At 35.8% G+C, this 23,083-nt stretch overlaps 1 protein-coding gene across 1 annotated transcript in view; it reads right to left on the reverse strand.

Annotated features, from left to right (window-relative positions):
• Positions 1-23,083, reverse strand: part of itga8 (integrin, alpha 8) — an 82,635-nt gene that overhangs the window by 30,451 nt on the left and 29,101 nt on the right. The window contains exons 13-16 of the mRNA XM_027171778.2: positions 19,421-19,612; positions 5,897-5,942; positions 4,040-4,147; positions 381-436 (exon numbers count right to left, since the gene is read on the reverse strand). Coding sequence (XP_027027579.2) covers positions 381-436; positions 4,040-4,147; positions 5,897-5,942; positions 19,421-19,612 — 402 coding nt within the window. The remainder of the gene's footprint in view (positions 1-380; positions 437-4,039; positions 4,148-5,896; positions 5,943-19,420; positions 19,613-23,083) is intronic.

Below are 23,083 nucleotides of genomic sequence, written 5' to 3' on the forward strand. Positions count from 1 at the left end.
TAGAAACTGGAAGCATATCAATTACAATCCATTGTCACCTATAATACTGTAGTAATCGTAGGTATTTAGGTAGCTTTCATCAAAACACTAAAATTAATCAATAACTGGTATATACCTTATTTTGTACTTGCAAATTAACTTGGAAATGTCAATAGATGTGATTTCGATAGTGTACTATTCACTTTTATCATATGCATTTTATATAATGATCATCATTTGTCATTATAGAACAATTATTGTTATGCATGTTATCACATTTCCATGACAGAATTATAAGTCAAAGCAACTGCTAGAAACAAATAAACAAACAAACAATAAAACCAACAGTCAAAAAATAAGGTACAGTATATACCAGTAATGCTTTACCAAAAATGGCTTACCGACACGATCAGGGATGCCAATTCCAGAGACTTTAGCACAGACATCTACTCTCAAACTGTAAAATAGCATATGCAGAAGTTAATATATTACATTTATTTAGCTCCCTAATGATGAAAAATACAATTCCAGTTCCTTCATGAGCATAATAATAATAATAATAATAATAATAATAATAATAATAATAATAATAAGACCTGCTGGATCACGCTGCTAAATAATGATGATAGAAGCAGTTAGTTAAATACTGATGGATGCAGATTGGAAATGAAATTAAATGTCATAGGCATCGAAGAGAAAACATTTCATATCTCCCATTTTTTTCAGGCTTAAAGGTAACTGCTTGTATTTGAAGGCAGTGATCCAGATTAAATTATTTAAAACCCTGTATCAGATCATTTATACTAAAGAAAGTCTAGCAACCTTGGACAAGTGAAATGCATGAGTATGTGTGTTTACCAAATCTAAATACGCATAAATTTTCCTCACAGAAAATCTAATCGCTTTCTCTTCCTGCCCAGGGTTCATGAAGGTACTCTTGAGATTGAAAACTAGTTCAGAAATCCAGTAAGCTTAAAGGATGAACTATTTGATGGACCAAACCATTTAACACCACAGCCACGATACATGACTCCAGGTAAAACATATACGTAGGTTATATTTTTGGTTAGATTTTAAACAAATAATGTTTCTGCAAGCCATCAGTGTGGTTTAGATATGTGCTCCTGATTCACTCATATAATATTGGCTTCTACGTTGAGAAATACGGTTATGAAAAATGATGACGATGCTGTCATTCACCAATTCACCAAAAAATGGTTTGCTTTTCAGGCTGTACAAGTATTCTGCAGCTTGTACCTTCATTCCTTTGTAACATAAATATAAAATATGCAATAACCACTCCACAATACTCACATACAGCTCTGTTATCATGTCTGATCAAAACAGGAAGTCTCCATCCCCTGAGCTGCACAAGTAATTTAGAGGCATGTGAAAAATGGTGGTGCTATGAGAAATTACCAAGAGCCTCATGAAATCCATCCCCTGCCCCATACAATCCTTATTTCTTCCTGTTAACATTTTCTTTGCTTTTTTTTTTTTGATTAAAAAAACATTACTAAAATGATGCTGCTAACTGAATGGTCTCAGGTAATAAAGACTATAGAGCTAAACTGAGTGAAATAAAGTAACAAAGCATGCTCCATTAAATGATTTTACAGATATAATGAAATCTGTGACACTAAGCACTATGCTGCTAACTAATAGGAGGTACTAAAGACTCTGTGCTGCTAACTGGAAAAAATAGACTTTTTGCTAAAAACACGTTATATGAGTTAATAAAGGTTACTACTACTACTGAGTGCCCTAAAAAAATATTGTTGTGCTCCAAACTGAGTGATCTAAAGCAAAGAAACAAAGACTGTGCCACTAATCAAGGGAGGCAACAAAGGCTATGCTGCTAGCTGCTAAAAAAAGGTAAAAAGGCTAAAAAAAATCATTGAGATATTATCATGGCTTACTGAGCAAGCTAATGTAAAGATAAAAAAATGTATTGTTGTGCACTGAAGGTTGCATGGTAATTGTTTCAACATTTTTTTATACTCGCACGCAACCAGCAAAGAAGTAAATGTTCATGTATATGAAGACAAATATTAAAGACAATTGTTTAAAAAATCACTTAAAAACATTTTTTGGGAAATGTTTCCAGATATTTTGTAATAATCTCTCTTCAATCTCCAGATTGTGTGCATTTATAACTGACCTTTGTGTTTATGTCTGAATCTGTCCTGAATTATGGGCCTTAATAACTGAACTGTTTAACATAATCAGGACTTCAGCTTGTACAGCATGTTCTGAGACATGTGGTATAAAGCAAAAACACACAAAAAAACACATACACACACACACACACACACACAGACACAAACACACACACACAGACACAAACACACACACACACACACACACACACACACACACACACACACACACACACACACACACACACACACACACACACACACACACACACATTTTCACACCTCCCCTCTGAAGTGAAAAAAAAAAACAAAACATGATATTTCCAAGCTTGCAATTTCACTTACAAATTCCTAATTCCATCCAAGCGAGCTGAATGCATGCGATTTTGGAATAGCTCACAGACACGCACATACATCCCTCATACTGAGCATGTAAGTTTTAATTACCCATAACCACCCGGTGTTGTGTTCCATGTATGAATATGAATAAGAAATACCCACAAGGCGGTCTCCATGGACCTCAACAAGACATTACTTTTTCATGCACTGACTGAAACCGTGGCAACCCTTCCATGACCTCTCCTAGTGCTGTCACACATGTAGCACTATGAGAAAAGTCACGTGTGTGTAATGGGACAGCATACATTTGTTTAGCATAGGAAAGAACCCTGCTGAATAACTTAATGATGTTTCTCTGTCAGCCTCGTTAGGAACGCTCCCTCATGAGAAAGGTAATTACCACCCACAGCACACACATATATATATACATACACACAAACACACCGACGCCCGGGGGACAACCCCTGACCTGTGCGTTGACCCTGTTGAAACTCTTCCTTACTTGCAGTCTATCTGCCAGCTACAATTACTGAATACAACTCTAACTTAATAGCATCCTGTGTGTGTGTGTGTGTGTGTGTGTGTGTGTGTGTCTGTGTGTGTGTGTGTGTGTGTTGTAAAGTCTGTCGTTCCAGCCAGTAAGACCGTACAGTACTTGTTCAAACGCTTTAGGCAAAAGCTGGACTATTACTGGGCTATCAGTGCTCAGGCATGGAGCACTGAACTCTCTCTCTACACACACACACGCACACACACACGCACACACACACGCACACACGCACACGCACACACACACACACACACACACACACACACACACACACACACACACACACACACACACACACACACACACACACACACAGAACAGCAGGGTTTGATTCTACAGATGAGGATGAAACAAAACCATAAACATGAGAGGAAACAGAAACTCTGGAGCTTTATATTGAACTGGTCTTGTGTCTGTTTTCTCATCACCATACCCAAAATGATGAAAATCAAATCAGAAAAAATAAAATAAAATAAAAATATGTAAAGTAATATTTGACTGTTTTCCCCAATCTAAGGTGTTTTTTCTTGCTGACTGAATATTGTGCACAATATACAAAAAACAAAGGTTTATATTGTGTTGGCCATATATTAATATGTTTCATTTTATGTGTATAAAAATAAAAATTAGTACATGTGGTCCTCTGTCTGCACAGTCTGCACTTTTGTTTTAACAGGCTACTCTCCATTCCACACCTTATTTGACTGTTTTCCCCAAATCTACTGCTTTATACTCAGTGTGTGTTTGTGTGTGTGCCAAACCTAACAGACAGACACCCCAAGCATCAAATAGATGCATGGTGACTCACAACAACAGAAAGTTCAAGGTTGCATATAAATGTGTGTGTGTAAGTTTGCATTTGTATGTGTGGCAGAACCTTTACACAATTAGTGTCACTACCATATAGACACCCAAACCTCCTGCAGTATACATCCCAGAAAAAAAACACACACAATAATGAACTGATTCATCACTATACCAAAGTCTAGCTTGGTCATGATAAGACACTTACCAGGGAACCATGCTGTTAGACTTGGGCATGAGGCAGGTCTTATTCTCCGGGTTGAGGATTTTGGGAGTTAGGATGAGTTGAGCGTCCACCGTAACCACGGGTCTTGCTCTAAACACATTGACATCCGCATAAAAATAAATCCAAAGCAAATGTAAATTACTGCTTGGTGACTTTTATCCACACAAGAACTCTTGAATATACTTAAAATATAAAATATAAAATTAGAACTCTGTATATATATATATATATATATATATATATATATATATATATATATATATATATATATATATATATATATATATATCCTTCAAGATTTCCTTCAAGATGTTTTGTGCATTCTGAGATGCTTTTCTGCTCAACACAGATGTTTAGACCTTACAGTATTGCCTCTCTGTCAGCTCAAATAATCCCAGTCATTCATCTCTGATCTGAAATATAACATTCTATGTTCTGCTTAAAGTCAGACTCAATCAGGTGTCTCCTAATTACATTTTTTTAAAACAAAAACTAAAGATAATATAAGAATTTCTGACAAACAATTATTGTGATCTTTTTTTCTGTACCTGAGTCTTAAAGGTTTTTAGTCTTATAATTTTTATGTCAGTTCTACAACAATATTTTTACGATGTATAAGCATAGAAAAAAATGCCAAAGATTACAATGAGTAAATAACTGTATATATCTGTTTATAGTTATGTTTAATGTTGGAATTTCGAACATCCACAAAACCAGTTAGTAACCTTTATTACTTATATTACACCATGTTCCTTCACAGGACTCTTTCTTGAAGTTAATTATACTATATACATATAATAATATGTAAAGTTACATAAGTGTTGGTAAATCCCTTTCCCTTTTTCTCTACATTGCTTATTGTACATATAAAGTTTTATATATACACACACTACCACACACATTACTCATTAACCCTACCAACCTGTAATATACTTCATACAGCTCAACTGTACTGACATGTTAATATGTAGTTAAGAGAGATGGAGAGTTATTCATATGTATATTTGTATCCAGTCTTATTTATGGAATGTTCTAAAGTTTAGTTCTTGCAATTGCTCTTGAGTTGAGGCTGTTGTGACACCGAATTTCTTCTTTGGGGATTAATAATGTTCTCTCTCTCTCTCTCTCTCTCTCTCTCTCTCTCTCTCTCTCTCTCTCTCTCTCTCTCTCTCTCTCTCTCTCTCTCTCTCTCTCTCGGTTAACACTCACCACCAGCATTGGGGTGGTAACATTAGCTTACACAAACTGGAATCAAGACCTGCTAACAGCATAGACACACCAGGCCAGCATGTGTAAAAGCCCTGTGTTTTGGGACACTATTATTTTATTACTGGGTTTGTGTGTGGCTTTGTGGCAGGAAGTGAGCAGGTTGTTTTTATAAGGAAACAAAATCTAAGAGAAAGAAGCCACAGGATTTGAAGGATTTCTTCAAATATGACCACTAAATCTTATCTCTGGAGGACAAACACATAAACAACAACAAAAAACTTGCTTATGTGGTAGTGCTGCATTATTTAACACACACATATACACACTGACATATACACAAGGTCAACAGTGAAGCCCTGATGTCTAAACCAATGAAAAACACTCTGACCAGACTGCAGAGCCACTCACTCTGATGAGAGGAACATGTGGAAGAGTTTGTGTAATGATGTTGTGTGTATGTGTGGAAATGTCTATGAGTGTGTGTGTGAGTGAGAGAGGGTAAAAGATGGAAATGGAATGTGTGTATGCAGCTGAAAGCATGTTACTGCACTACATCAACTCTCGTTGGTCAACTAGGATTACATCTGTTGTGTGTGTGTGTGTGTGTGTGTGTGTGTGTGTGTGTCTTACCTGTACACCACCACTTTGTCAGCTCCAAAAGCCCCAACAAGAAGATCTATACAGACAAAGAGACAAGATATAAGCGATAGAAATAAAAGCAATTTTTAGAAGACAGATGAAATGCATATGTGCATAAGTGCATATTCGGACATGTGTGTGTGTCTGTGTGTGTGTGTGTGTGTGTGTGTGTGTGTGTGTGTGTGTGTGTGTGTGTGTGTGTGTATGTGTGTGTGTATGTGTGTGTGTGTGTGTCTGAGACTGAGAGGGGACAGTGTGTCAGCTTCAAAGCATGCTGCAGCTGGGAGTGATTTGAAGCTCTCCAGCAGTCTCCATCACACACAGAAGTCTCATGCTTTACTCGTATCAGCACACACACACACACACACACACACACACACACACACACACACACACACACACACACACACACACACACACACACACACACACACACACACACACACACACACATCCGAATAACTAAAAATATCTCATGGGTTCTGTTCAAGACACTGACGCACATCAAATAGTTTTCTGATTTTCTGCTGACTCAAAAAAAAAAAAAAAGCCGCATGAATGAATTATATTTCATATTTGTCCTGGTCAGGATCATGATGTATACCAAGCCTATACCACGAACACTGGGTCTGGAGGTAGGGATACATGGTAATACACTCATTTACTAGATGTAATATTAGCACCAATCCACCTCGAGGCATGCTTTTAGAAGAACACATTCATACATACCATGAAGTATTAACTCGATATGTTTTTGTTAGCAGTTAGAAAAAGATGTAAGCAATTAATTTGCAAAAGTCACTTGTTTTTCCAAGCACATACAATATAAAAAAGATCTCTGAGCAATCTAATACATTACATAATTACATGCCAAATTTTGTTTGAGCTTTGTTAGCAGATTTGCATCGCAAGCTAACTATGCTAGGTATACACACTCACTACAGGAACCACCATATGCCTGCATGTCTTGATATACTGTATATTTTAGCTAGTTGAAAACAAATTAAATAATGCACCAATCAGAGTAAAAGTTGAACTAACCTGACAGGCTTTGTTTTAGCATTTTTAGCAAATTTACAGCTCAAGCTAACTGAACTAGCTCGCACTGTACACTCAGTACAGGCACCACCACATGCCTGTAGTTAATTAAACACAAATTAATCATTGCATTCGGGTGAGAGTTGAAATTTGTTTGTTTTACAAGTACAATGCCAGGCTTTGTTAGCAAATTAGCAGTGCAAACTAACTGTAGCCTACTAGCTAAAAAAAGATCTCTCCTACTTGCTTCCAGAGTTTTGTTTACTTTGTTTCTTTGTACCATCTCTACATGCATTTAAAAGAAAAGTTGTATATGACAGGATAAAAAGAAAAAGTTATTTTTTTTCTTTATTTTATTTTTTAGTCAAACAGTACAGGAATGAATTGCTTATAGGAAGTTGGAAATTAAAAACTTAAAACCTAATGAACCATATGTTTGGTCAGAAGACTCATTTGAGCCAGTCATTGAGATTTGTCAACTTAAAAATTGAGATTTTTAAAGTCACGCTAAAATACAGTTGCAACTATGTTGTCAAAAAGCTCACATCCTATGAATATACAAATTAGAAACCCACCTTATCCCCATGTCAGCTATTATAACAGCAGAGAAGATTTGCTATTAGATTTGCAGCTGAAAGCTGATAGGCTCTTAAATTCTATGATGTATTACAAGTTGATGTTCAATACTAACTAAAAAACCTATCATCTGTTTTGTTCTATCCTAAAAAAGTGTAAAACCTGTGACAAATTTTTCTTAGTTTTCTTGCACTGTGACATGTATGTTCATTTAAATACCCATAAAAGAATTTATATTATGAACAACAACCTTCGTAATGCTTGTGACCGTACATGACTGACAAGTGCATATATATTTTTCAGAGAAAAATCATCCGTCATTATGGTTTCTGATGCAAATCTGACACACACACACACACACACACACACACACACACACACACACACACACACACACACACACACACACACACACACACACACACACACACACACACACACACACACACACACACACACACAGCTGAGTAGAACAGTTTGCTCTTATTGCAGCTATTGTCTCTTCCCTTATAATGACAGCTGTTTTACCTATAACTGTCAGTCATCTCTCCACACAGTTTAATAAAATTACTATTCATACAACTCTGCCCATCATTAACCATCATTATATCATGATTTATGATCATCTGTGAACCACATTACAAATATACTGAAATGAGAGACTTCCAAACACTACCTGCATTTGTTATTAAATCTAATTTCAGATTTCTATGTTTCCTTACGAACTGATTAAACAAACATTTGTGGTACCAAAATCCAACTTGTATGCTTTTAAATGTTCATTTACTCAGGGATCTGTTCCAAAAAATAAAAATAATAATAATTCTGTGTGAGATCTTTGACTGGAATGTTGTTTTTTCCTGTGCGGGTTAATACGCGCTGGTGTACGGAGTGCTCCTGGAGGGCCTCTAGTAGTCATCCAGAATCTGCGGCTTACAGGCAGGAATGTTCTAGCACACTTCCAGAAACCCTAATAAGTGGTGGGAGAGTGCTCTAATTCTCCTCTGATTCCACCGCAACCAGGATTTTACATTAAAGTCGGACTGGAAAAGTTTCTGTCTAAAACCGACCCAAGAGACAAGGTTTGGTGTTGTGATAGAAAACACACCTTAGAGTTCTGAAACACATCAATGCAACACGCACACACACACACACACACACACACACACACACACACACACACACACACACACACACACACACACACACACACACACACACACACACACACATATACACAGAGACGTTCTGGACAACAGTGTAATGGATTTATCCAATCCAAATCCAATCTGACATCTGGTAACATAATTTCAATGTTCAGCTTAATCAGATGGGCTCTCAAATATGTTGTGTTAGTGCGTTGAGTGTGCATACACAAGCATATCAGACTCTTAATGTTAAGTTCAAAACCCTCTCGCTAGACCACATTAAAATTACGGATTTGAAATAATCAGTAAAAAAAGTGAAATCCCTTGATTTAACCCTTTGTCCCCGATTGCTTCACTTCCCCGTTAGGTTCTTGCACTGATTTCAATTCTATTTTGTTTGTACAGCAGTTTTAACAATTTACAATGTTGCAAAACAGCTTTATATAAATCCTAAGATTTCTAACGAGCAAGCCAAATATGACAGATGCAAAAAAAAAACCTCCATAAGACAAGACAGGGGAAAAAACCTTGATAGAACCCCGAATCAGGAGGATTCCCTACCTTTTGTGTAGTAAGATTATGATCATTCCTACAAATCATAAATCATTACAAACAGTATTAAGTGTGTTGAAAGGATGTTCAATATGAGTATATTGTGGATAAAAGCCCTGGGATGAGCACAAAACACACTGATTACAGCAGCTGTATACAGGATCTATGTGAGATTATTCACCGGAGCAACGTAGTCTTAATATTTAATCACTGTTTAAATAACATCTTGAAAAACGATTCCTCAAGGGTTCTTGAAATGTTTCAGGATTCATGTTTTCATATTTGTTTCCTGATTTTAGACTTAAATCTTTTTTACTACGAATGTCTATGTAAAATTCAAATATAACCATGACAACAAGCATCAATAGTATGTAGGTGAAGCAAAAGTTATTTGGATTTTAGTTTAAGAAAATTTCTACATGGAAATTCTTCTGAATGAGGAAACCTGCACAAAACCTACACAGAAATTCTGAGGGAAGTTCCACTATAAAGTCTTAAGCAAATATTTCATTTTGGCAAATTAATACATGTAAAAAAAAAATACAGAATTTGTGAAAAAACTAATTATTTATAAACTATTGAAAATATTGCTAAAGTATTTTTTAGTTACTGTAAAAGTTCACAAAGCATTGCAAGGTAAACCTCTCCAAGATATAAGCATAGAAAACAGCCGTGTGATGGGAGATTTTTGTGCTAATTCCTTTTGTATATTATGTTTCACAATTTTTGGAATGGCCTCAGTACATAGAGACAAGGGAAAATTCCAACAACCGCTATCAAACTGTATTTTATAGCTTGTTGTTCATTCAAATGAATAGTTTCTTATTCAGAGTTAAGACTGCGATTTAAGTAGGCTCTGACTAAAGCTATATTAATATATATGCAGAGAAAGTTATATGAATTCAGATTCACTATGCATTACAATTATATAAATTACCTGTATGTAGATGATACCTCTAAGGCTTCCAGAATTTTCGAGCAGAAGGATCTGAGATGTTTTTTTTTTTAAATTGCATCAAGACCATCACCTTTAAATATACTGTTGTGCATTTATCCTACTATTTCCAATATACAGTGATCATAAATCAGATACCTTAAAGTTATAATATTATTCATGGCACTGTATGTATAATTTCAGTTAAAACGTGTTACCACATGGTCAATTAGTCGCTAAACTGAAGTGACGTAGTTTTCATGGTATCAAGGCTAATCAGCTGTGAGCTAGATTTATGAGTAATTTCAGTAGCATAACATTTTATCACACAATTTAAAAAAAAAGTCCTCCATACAGTCTTCAGGGTTTATTTCCCATAATCAAAAATAAAATAAAATAAAATAAAAAATGTTCACAAACTGATCAGTTATGTGTAAAACCATAGGATAAAGTTATCAAAGGTTATGTAGTACATTTTATTTCTCTGTATGTGTCTGTATATTTTTAATAGAAAGTGATACTCTGCTCAGCTGCTAAGCATGTACTTGTGCGCGAGGGAGACTACATGTATAAAACATTTGCAATTTCAGATCTAAGCACTTGGAAAATTTTACAGTCAAAATGCATTACAGTGTAACTGCAAAAGTATACATTTAGCAGACACCCTCATCCAGAGTGACTTACAATTTTATTTCAATTTATACAACTGAGCATCAATGGCCTTGCAATAGCAGCTTGGTGTACCTGGGATTCGAGCTCATGACCTTCCAATTACTAAACCAACACCTTAACCACTAGGCTACCACATCCCAAATACAATCATCCTGATTCCTCAATGTGGTCGATGCGCATTTATACGCTTACCTTAAATGGGCAAGTCAACTGGCTGGTAAACATCCATACCTCATCCATAACACATCCAAAAAAAAAACTTGAGAAATTCTTTTAAATGTGATCCACTGAGTAAGAATTAACGTATTACCATTTTTTGCACAAGACTTTCACTGTGTGACAGTTAATGGGTTAAACTAAAAAATACACACCTAAACACAGACACAGCACAGATAAGTATATTTATATGTATATTTATATGTATATGTATATTTATATCTATATTTATATACTTGCAAATGGTGGTTAAAACGTTTTATTTTAACTATCAATCTATTCTGCAAACACTAGCAAAAACGTAGCTGAAAAACAATTTGCAAACAGACTAGTGAAAACAAGAAGAATTAACCAGGGAAGAAAATAAGAATAAAAAAAAACACATCTGTACAAAACCAATCACAATAACGAGGCTTGACAGGTCAGGAGAATACTCTAAGCAATATTTCATGCTGTGTGTAAGTTACAAAGAGTGTGTGTATAACCTATAGTGTGTGAAGGTGATTGAGTCCAGGTGTGTATGATCAGTAAGATCGTGACTGTCTATGTGACAGAGTGTGTGTGTGTATGTTGAGTGTTGTAGTCGGCGGTGGCTGCATCTCATTCTGTAAGTTGTAGTAAGGTGCTGACATGACAAGCACGATATATTTCAGTTACAGCAAACTGTCTGACAGTGACGCTGGACTTAATACAGCATATGATAGATGGGCCTAAGGTCAGAATCATGTGGAACTGAAACATTCCTTTGCATAACTTAAACTTTAACCCTTACGTGTAGCTCTTGTGTAAATACAAAATAGCACTTAAGTCAGTAGTTATGTCTGAGGTGAATACATGTGTCACCTAACTCCGATTATACGCTATAATGGGTATTTGTTCTCATTACTTTTTGTATGACTTAAGTTGTTTTAAAGTTGTTCTTAAGCAGTTGTTGTACTTCAGCTGCACCCTGTTTGGGTCATCCAACCAGCACATTTGATTTTAGGACAAGTTTTATGCGCTTGCCCTTTGAGAAGCAACCCTCCCTTTTTATCCATTTACATTTATGGGATTTTGCAGATGCAGTTTTACAGAGTGACATGTATCTTATTTATAAACCTAAGCAATGGAGGATTAAAAGCCTTGATCAAGGGCCCATCAGTGGCAGCCCTGAGACTTTAACTTTCTTCTGATCAGCAGTCCACCACCTTAACCACTGAGCTACCACTTCCCTAGCAGCCATGATTGGGATTGGCATTGAGTGTTAACCCCTCAGTGGCTGGATAGTTCCGTGCCCGGGAATTAAACCCAGACTCCTGAACCATTGGGGACATGAATTCGCACTGTTGTAAAAATGTAAGTGAAAAATCAATATATCAATGGTGAAAGTTGAGCTTATGCTGATGTCCTATACACTGGTCACTTCATAAAACTGTAAAATAACACCAAGCTGTGGTCAAAAATAAGACTTTATCCTCAAATGGCCACTTTCATGAGCCTCGAGTCTAGTCTCAACTGGTTAATTGAAGCTCACGTCTGTTAAACCTATCTCGAGCACACAGGTTTCTCCTGCCAGAGAAATATCTAAATCAAGCCAGCACTTGCAATTCCCACTTACACCTCCAACCTCACATTCCTCATCTCTCATTTCATCCATCAATCCATCCTTCTATCCATCTGTCCATTGGTTTCCTCCAAAATAATCAGGAATGGTCTCTCTGTAGACATTTTTGAAAGGAATGAGTGATGGTGGGTTTGATTGGAGATAAATGCAGAATTGGTTCAGAGGGTGTAGTGCCTGTGCTATGTCAGGTACTGTACGTGTCATTATGTGATTCTTTTTTTTTTAATTCTTCTTTTTTAACTATAGTGAACAAAGGAGATTTATTGTGACCTCTGAAAGTCCAACATTTGCCAGGACTTCTACAAAAATCCCAGGTGTAGCATCAAGCACATGCACATGCTGAGTTTTTAAAGACAATATGACGTTACTGATACAAAGAACATGAAAGTGGTATGAAGCCAGAGATTATAGGTAGCTTGTAAATGTGTTTGGACCTTCTATATCTCAACCCACACCTCCTGCGAGAGAAAGTGAGAGCAAATGACTGCGTTAATATGTGTTAATATGACTGCAAACTGTTTATAAATTTTGTAAACTTTGTAGTCAGTCTCTCTTTATATCCCTGTTACACGTAATCCAGTCTAAAATTCTGCACATGCATGGAACGATGCATGAATTGTCTTTGTAACCTTAACAGTGAGAAGCCTGGGAGTGTAAGTCTGGACGGTGTGTTTTACCTTTTTTATCACACCTCATTTACTTCCACCACAGCAGAACATCATAAGTGTGTAGATTTTAAACAGACAGTAAGAATAAGTGTTTGTTTCTAAGCATTTTGTATTAGCTGAATACTCTAGCAAGGATGCTATAGTTGTTGAAAATAACATCAAATGCACCACAAGTCATTGTTAGGAAAAACTGCACAGCAAAAAATGCCTTCATCATTAGTTAATATTAGAATTAGTGCACAATATTAATTTACTGTTACTATAAAGTGTTACCGGTATTTAATCATAAAGCTTCACAGGGCATCTGATTAGACTAGACTTTTTTTTTTATTTTCATACAAGGTAATGGTCAGATATAACATAAGAAAAAATAAGAAAATAAGATCATACTCATTGAAATACCTATACAGAGGTGCATTTACAGCACTACATTCACTCATCCTTAGTAACTTACTGGTCATTGTAATTAAGTTACAAGTTTGTTCATATTTTGGAAAAAAAAAAACAATTTTTATTAATTTATGACTAGCTATTTAACAGATCATGTCAGGTGACCTTTGCCCATTGGTTTTAACCCTAAACTGGGCCAGACCAGGCTCCCCTGAACCTAACCTTAACCCTAAAGTGTGTAACTATGCAAATGCAAAGCCACATGTGGGCAATGCATATGAGAACCTGACTAATGTTACACAAGAACTTATATGTTGCACACACACTCACACGCATACACACCACATCAATAATAATGATCAAAGGCTAATCAGAGCCTGGTCGTTCCCTAATCAGAGATAAAGGTGTGCATGCTTTAAAGGTTGTGATATCATGACTTCACTTGATAGCAAAAGAGAAATCTGCTTTTCTTCTTAGTCTGTTTTTGAAGGGCCTGTTGTGCATCATCACCCTGCCAGACGCGCGCGCGTGTGTGTGTGTGTGTGTGTGTGTGTACGTACTTTGAAACCCCAGACTTTTCAAAACCCCAAATTAACGATGGTATTGTTTTATCTGTAAACTTACCAACATCAACCTACTCTCTTTGCAAAAAAAGCTCCTTAACTCCTGAATAAATACTGATTAAAAACTCTGCATCACACATGCACTGGCACCGTCCGCCATGATGAAGAGAACATGTGTACATTACCTCAATAGTAAGCTTAGTCCAGCGGGCATGTGTTATAATCATGAAGTTGTTTCACAACTTCTCAAAACACTGAGACATTCAAAGGGGAACTCCTGAAATCCTAAACATAATCTAAACTAAAACTTTGTAGAGTCTTTTTTTTTTTCAAGGAAAATTTTTTAATGGTGTCAGAATCTTTTAAGAAATGTTATACATGTGGCAGCCTGGGAAATTTTTTTTAATATATACTATAAACTACACATTTTCCTGAACTGAAATATGTTTCTCGTTTGAGAAACCTCAAATCGTCAATCACAATGAATGTTCTAGACTTTTCTCCAGGTTCTCTGGTTTCCTCTCACTGTCCAAATAACATTCTAGTAGTCAACCTGGCTATGTTAACCTGTCCCTAGATGTGAATAAAGAGGTGGTCTGGCTCCTTTTTTTGTTTAAAAATGCTTTGAATGCTTTCCTTTTCGCTGCAGTTGTCTGAATTTGTTCAAAATCCTGGCACAACAAACAAACAAAGTCACAACAAAATCGTCTCACTGCTGCATGATGCTAGCATCATACACAGATGTGAGTTGTTAAAATGGCAAAACCAAAGGTGAATATACAAACAAAAACAGAGAAATTGGATTTGGTCACTTTGAATTGTAGTCACTCCAAGTGAAAATAGATTTAATAAAAAAGCATGAGGTTTTAAGAAAGCTGTAATGTTGCAAAAAAGGAAAAGATATAATAAATTATTGCTACAGAATGTCATTACAATGCTGCTAATACAAATAAACAAGGCAAAAAACCCGTAACATTATGTCAAATTATTAATGTCACAACAAGTAAATGCTACATAAAAAGTGCTCAAAAACACCTAGATTTCAGCAAATATTCATGAGATTGTTTAGAAAAAGATCTTTTAAGCGTTCTTGTTAGGAAAGTAGCTATTGCCATGTGAGTAATTGCACAAGGTGGATAACAGCATAGATGCTACATTTTTACAGTTCAGCGCTATCTAAAAAACAGTTCATTATATTTTTTTGTCATATTGTCAGTTTAGTGTCGAGTATTTTCTGTTAAGTGAATGTGATAAACCAGTGAAGTATCAAAATAGCTAACACTGTCAGCTAACCTCAGGTATTTAGCTTAATAGCTAGCTAATCAGCCAATATGATATTACAAGCAATAATGGAAAGTATTATGAAGCATATTGAGCAAACACCTTAATGATGCTGTATAATTCAGTGTTATATACATTACTAATTCCTTATTAATGTTAACGGGCTACTGAACGATCTAAATATTTGTTGTTTTTTTATGATGTTATTTTACATTTAAGAAATAACTTTTTTTCCCTAAAAGTAGGTTACAAATAGAAACACAGATTTATTTTTTAATTTTATACAATATTTTATATTATCTATGCAAAAAATAAAATTAAATAAATTCTAAATTGTTTAAAAAAAAAAGGTGAATATCTACAAGTAGCCTCAACATAGCTTTTTTAGGTAGTTAATTTCATAGCATTGAAATGTAACTAACAACTTTTTTAAATGATGGTTTGGCTGTAGCTTAGCTATTTTAATTCATCAGTAGCTTGGCAAGTGGCTTCCCCGGTTCTCTCGGTTATGGACCATTCTAGAAACCATGCATTATATTTAGAACTAATTTTAGGTGACAATTCTACTGCATTAGAGTTACATTTTTTTTATATAAATGGTAGACATTAACACAAAAATAACTGTTATTGGTCACTGCGGTCTAGGAATGGACCAAGAATGAGTCCTAGTCTAATCTCTTGGATGTGGCATTGTTGTAGCTCAGTGTTATAGATATAAAGCATTTGTGCTACAGTATTGTACGACTGCAGCCTACAGCATACATCTATAGTATATGCCTCTATTTACAACAGGCTTAATCTACCATGGTGTATCTGTTTCTCATTTATCATGCATTTTTCCCAAGATTTCCTTATGCTTATCCTTGGGCACTTTTTGGCCCCACCCATGATACAATCATTTACATCCTTTCCACATAGAATGCTCTACAACATGGAAGGCAGATCATTAAATCCATACACTCTTAGATAAAAAACGGTTACTCATGGATCTTTTGGGTAGTTTGGTGTTCTTAACGTCTTAAAAACTCTCTTCAAACATAAAAGCTGTATTGTAGCATTCTTCTAGGGTTCCCAAGAAGGACAAACTTAATGAAGGTGGTCTATGGAACAGAAGGCTAAAGTTTAAACACCATTTTGTTGTATAAAAAGAAAGTGGAATGAACACTTAAATCATGTGGGTGTGAATGGAAAGCACCTACAACTCATACTGTACCACCTACATGGGTTTTTAAGCCAGAAAAAGAAGATTGCATTTATATGGGAAAAAATGGACTAATAATGTAGCTTGAAATTGAGTTATCTTGGTTTTTATGAACTCTAATAAACTCTAATCAATAAGTTAGAAATAATTTTAGAGGAAAACAGCTTAAATGGCTGCATCTGGAGTCCCTTTATGAACCCCCTATTCCATATATAAACATATAAAAGATCCTGTATAAAACGAGAGTGGCAGTAGAAGTAAACAAACTATTACCCTGTTTCGGGTTTTGATTAAATCCACCCAAAGCATTATTGCATCGCTTCCTTTGGTGGATCTGGTGGAAAAAGCTCCAAATGAAACGCTCATACTGAGGGTGGTCTTATTTTGAAAGTGCAGCTGAAGCAGATTACGAAAGCACAGTTACAAACCTGGTGCTTAATGAACTTCACACACTCCTATGTGACACTGTGATGTGTTACTGGGCAACAGAAGAAATGAAACACTTCCCACTGCAGAGAAAAGCGTATAGCCGACATACTGGCTAATGTTACAGCTCAATCAGCATTTGGGTTCAGGTTTAGCAAGTAACATCTGTCTAAATCGTAGTGTCAAAAGACCACACATACACACTTTAGCACTCTCTCTCTCTCTCTCACACACACACACACACACACACACACACACACACACACACACACACACACACACACACACACACACACACACACACACACAAACACACACACATACAGTATATATGCAATTTCCTTTTCGAATGAAATGCTTGGTCTCGTGTACTTGATGAATCTGCCATCCAACTTATAAACGTCTTTAAATCACACATCTGAGTAGAAACACAGCACACAGCAGTCTATTGGTTCTTAAATCCTTTCCACAGTTTATAAAATATCACATCATTTTGACAAGCACAGTGTGACTGTTCCACAATATTAACTTTGATTTATACAGAAGTCAAGTGTATCAAATGTTTAAGTTCTGTATTTCATTCTATTATTTCTTTCCCCACAACTTACAGTAATAACCTTATAACACATGTTTTCGCCAAGGTTTCTGGAACTTTATAGGAACTAAAAAGTTTGAATCCTGGATATGATGTAAACAAAAGTATGAATCATCAATCCATTAGCTAGCCCTGGAAAGAAAAACCTCTAAAGTCCAGACCAGGTTTGTGTTTTGGATGCCTGGCAACCCAAATGAATAGGATAAAAATAGATACCTAACATAATGTATCAATGTATGGCGAGCTACTGAGATAGTTAAGTGCAATCATGCAGACTAAAAGTAAGGGTGTATTCATCCAGTCATCCAGTCAAAAAATCAGCAAGTTGTCGGTAAGCATTTTGGCTTGTATGCTGAGTAAACCTCGCAATGCCGTAATTAATGATTACACTTAAGTATGGATAGCAGATATTTTCTACATAGGTAAAAACAGCTATATACGAAATAAAAACTTTTGTTTTCTAGTCAAAAAGAAGTCTTTATTTTCATTTTCTGGTTCTGTGTGTCCAAAGTTTTAATGCTGTTTTGTATTGTTTTTACATTGTTGTGTAAAGGTGATATTATTATAGTTATTTCATTTATAATTTTGCTACTTGAACAAAGCAATTTTCTTTACCGAGACATTGCTGAAGCTAACTTCTTTGTCCCTAGGTGGAGCTTAGTTCTTTTTTTAGTAAGCTCCACAAATTTTGATCCACAGGATGATTACCTACTCTCAAAAAGCCATTTGATTATTATTAATGGCCCATCTAGATTTCGTCTTTTCGATTACGTGGAAAAATAAATACAACTTTTAAATTATTATGTAAAATGTAAAGCCTAATTACAGCCTAAAACATATAATAAAAACTAAAAAGTTTTTATTCAGGCCAGATCCAGCAATCGATAATCATGGCTGTTGGAGCTTACTGTGATTAGCCAGAAATGAAATTTGGCTTTGGGTTACCTAGTGAACTCCTGAAAAGGTTTCTGTAGGGATACAGGTTTACAAATTACAGCTCTACAGATGAAATAAATGTACAGCAAAAAAGCTTAACATGTTCCAGAGAATTCCTCAGCAAACCAGTGCAAGTCTGTTGAATTCAAGGGGTCACAGTCTCTCTCTCTCTCTCTCTCTCTCTCTCTCTCTCTCTCTCTCTCTCTCTCTCTCTCTCTCTCTCTCTCTCTCTCTCTCTCTCTCTCTCTCTCTCTCTCTCTCTCTCTCTCTCTCTCTCTCACACACACACACACACACACACACACACACACACACACACACACACACACACACACACACACACACACACACACACACACACACAAATATGGATGCAATGACAAAATGTATGCTATTGCCTTTGGTCAATTTTTTTGAAGGCTAAAGCAAGAAGACAACACTTAGAACAACAAAATCAAAACCACGTCCATGATTCAAACTAAAACAAAACAGACAGACTTTTTCATCCTCTTTTTCAACAGATGTTTCTAAATCAAACGGATTCCCTCTGCTTCTCTTCTCAGTCTTACTGAACTTGCTTTTGTCACATCTCTGTGGTTTACATCCACAACACTGGTATGATCACATTACCAGAAACATTCATAAACGGCATAAACAGACAGAATAACAGAGAGAAAATGTAAAAAAAGAAAGGTCAAGAACATGTCTCTACTCACCAGGGTACTGGTTGTTGTCCAGATCTGAGTCACCACGCAGTGTAAACCCAAAGCCTGCTGGAATTCTAGTTGGAGCCCAGGATCCTTTGAGCACCTGCGAGGCCTTCATTCTTAAACCAGACCTCTCACCGTTATAAATAAACACACAACCGCCGCGGTCCTCGCCTGCAAACGGAGCTCCCACTGCCACATCTTAGACAAAAGACAAACAATTAACAAAGACAAATTAAGAGATTCAGACAAAATTTTTATTGTGCATCTCTTTGATTTACTAGTTCAAGAAGATTTTTCTACAAAGGTCAATATTTTTAGAATGACACAATCCTATGATTAGATACAGTAGATAATAATTTGTTAATAAAGCTCCAAGGAGGTCTAATTAACTGGAACCTACATCTATTAAACCAGTTGTTCATCAGATTTAGGAACATATGCTTGGAACACTGGGCTAAAAGTGGTAGGATAGAAGTTGATTGCAGACCACACACACACACACACACACACACACACACACACACACACACACACACACACACACACACACACACACACACACACACACACACACACACACACACACACACACACACACACACACACACACACACTGGACAACCCAGAAGAAACAATCACAGAGAGAACATGGTAGACACCATAACCTGAGTTCAGGAGAGAATCCTAGGACCCTGGAGCTGTGAAGAGTCATTCACTTACTGCAAAACAGCCCCCCCCCCCATACCCAATAATGACAGCCCCCCCCCATACCCCCTATAACTTATACAATTAATCTCCATTTTCCACCTGTTGTTCCTGTTAATTCTCACTGAGGTGGTTGAAAATGTGGAGAGCTAAAGCATGGCTTTCATCAGTAAAAGAGATTAAATGGATACTCAAATCTGCACACACACTCATAAATTTGCTACTTCAAGTGACCCTTATCTTTAAAGTTATCTCTTTTGAGTGCTTTACTAGCACCACTGTAAAAACCATTAACCTACATTTAACACACACACACACACACACACACACACACACACACACACACACACACACACACACACACACACACACACACACACACACACACACACTGCAATCAGTTCACTTATATATCACTCTTTTTATGAAATGTATATATAAATCATTATTTTTAATACATCCTAATGGCCTGGTAGTCAAACAGCATTTTTGGTAATATAGGAAACTGTAACCTAAGTGAAAATCTTGTCTGGAAAGAAGATTAAAGAGCTTAAAAAATAGATTGTAGATGCCTTGGAAGAACTGAAAGATTAAAAGTCTTTCAGGTGGAATTTCCTTGGAATTATATTTCTTGTAAATAATGTAAGAATGTTTCTCTTCCTCCATCTGAATACACAAATGGCAGCCTTGAGGTTACCATATCAGTGCCAAGTGTTTGTACCTTCAGAGAGTGGAAGATCAGAAAGACAGAGAAGCAGAGGATCAGTAAGACAGATAAACAGAGAAGGAAAAAGGAGCAGAGATCATAGTAGGTGAGACAGAAAGAACAAAAGAATATTGAAAAGAGAAAAACAGAAAGCTATAATCATTTTCTTTCATGAGAACCAAATGAAAAATACTTCATTTGTTCACATTTCCCAGCTTACTATGAAGTTGGGTTCAGAGTACAAGGTCAGCCATGATAACCCTGCAGCAGAGAGGATTAAAAGACAGCTTAAAAGGGCAGGGTCTTGAACCCCCAACCTTCTGATGATGAAAAACTGATTCAGATGATGTACCAGAAAGGCTAGAATTAAAAAAAACTGTGATATAAGGAGCTGGAGCATGAGGTTATCAGAAAAGGACTTATTAAATGATATATATTATTATATTAAAGTATTTAGAACATATTCTAATCAATAGCATTGCTTATTTTTCACATATAAGAAAGTCCCAGATTCGATTCCTTATACATCATTATGCATTCAACGTAAAGTTCTGCTTATTCTCCAACATAGGGCTGGTGAAAGGCTCAATATGATGTGGAAAAATTGGCTGTGGAAACGTTTTCAATTGGGCAAACGATACAGCAGCAGAAGGGAAAAAGGTTTAATTAGGCCTAACAAACTAGCCTCATCACCACATGAAACAATTTAATTTCCTTGAAAAGGAAGCACATGGTTAATGTTTGTGTGTATATACACACTGTATACAGTATATGTTTATGTGTGTGTGAGCTAAAATTGAAGCTATAAATAGGCTTAGTTTGAACTTGGCACGCTTTGGGATCAGTGCCCAGCTTATTTCCTATTCCGGCCTGACAATTGTTTTAATATTTTGGAACGCTGCAGCTTTCGCAATGCCAAATGACCAAAATAAATATCTGGCTGAGCATTGACATGGAATCCAATTCAATTGAAATTTATTTGTATAGCGCTTTTAACAATGGACATTTTCTTAAAGCAGCTTTACAGAACATAAGAATTATTGCAAAAATTACAAAAGGGTTAATATTATACAAATTTTTATACAAAGATTCAATATTAATATTAGATTTATATTTAAATGTGTTTGTATTTATCCATAATAAACAAGCCTGAGGTTTTTTCCTCTTCCATCTAAGGGAGTTTTTCCTCACCACAGTCGCCTCAGTTACCTCAGGCTTGTTCATTATGGATAAATACAAACACATTTAAATTAAAATTAAAGTCTAATATTAATCTTGAACTTTTTGTACTACATTTCTTATGTTCTGTAAAGCTGCTTTGAACTATACAAATAAAACGGAATTGAATTAAGTACATTTTATTTAGCATTATATACATTTAATCAGTCATTCAGGGCTATTGAGCTTATTCTTTATAATGGTTTCTTGCTAATTTTAAATGAAGGGTATTTGGAAGCTACATTAATTACTTCAAACTGCAGAGCGAGGTTTGTTTCACCGTGAGAACATTTTCATTGCATTAGAATAGTGGTTGATCAGTTTTATTTGTATAGCGCTTTTAACACTGGACTGGGTCTCAAAGCAGTTTTACAGAAATATAAAATTTTAAAATCAAAATTACAAAGTTTTAATATCAAACATATTATTAATTGCTAATGAGCAAGCCTGAGACAACTGTGGAGAGGAGAAACGATATCGGGAAGAAACCTTGACAGGAACCAGACTCAAAAGGGGATTTATCTTCATTTGGGTGTCACCAGACAATAAGATTATAAATAATGTCCTTTCTATAACTGTATATATTCAAGTGGACTTGTTTAACAAAGAGCTTTTCACATCTATGTGAAAATATACATGGTTTAAGACTAATAACCGATAATAATATTGGTATTAAAGAATAGTTGGAAATGTCTGTTTCTATATAAAAATATAGAAGAGATAAAGTAAAAGTTTTAATTTAAATTTTTTTTTTTTTAATACAAATGTACCCATAGTACAGACATAACAACTGGCATTGCCATGAGCTGCTTAACTGGCTCCAGTGATTGATATCTACATCAAATATTTATTTGGAAATGATTTATCATTGTTTATCCAAGAGCTTTGTTACATAGGATTTCAGAGCAGCATCCCAAACATTAAAGCTGCATAAACTATAATTAATCCCTAGTGCACTCCTGCTACACAAATCGAAAGGTGTTTGGTTACTTCAAATGCATCTGTCACACACACACACACACACACACACACACACACAC

The sequence above is a fragment of the Tachysurus fulvidraco genome, chromosome 25 (genome assembly GCF_022655615.1).
Source record: "Tachysurus fulvidraco isolate hzauxx_2018 chromosome 25, HZAU_PFXX_2.0, whole genome shotgun sequence".
NCBI lineage: Eukaryota > Metazoa > Chordata > Actinopteri > Siluriformes > Bagridae > Tachysurus > Tachysurus fulvidraco.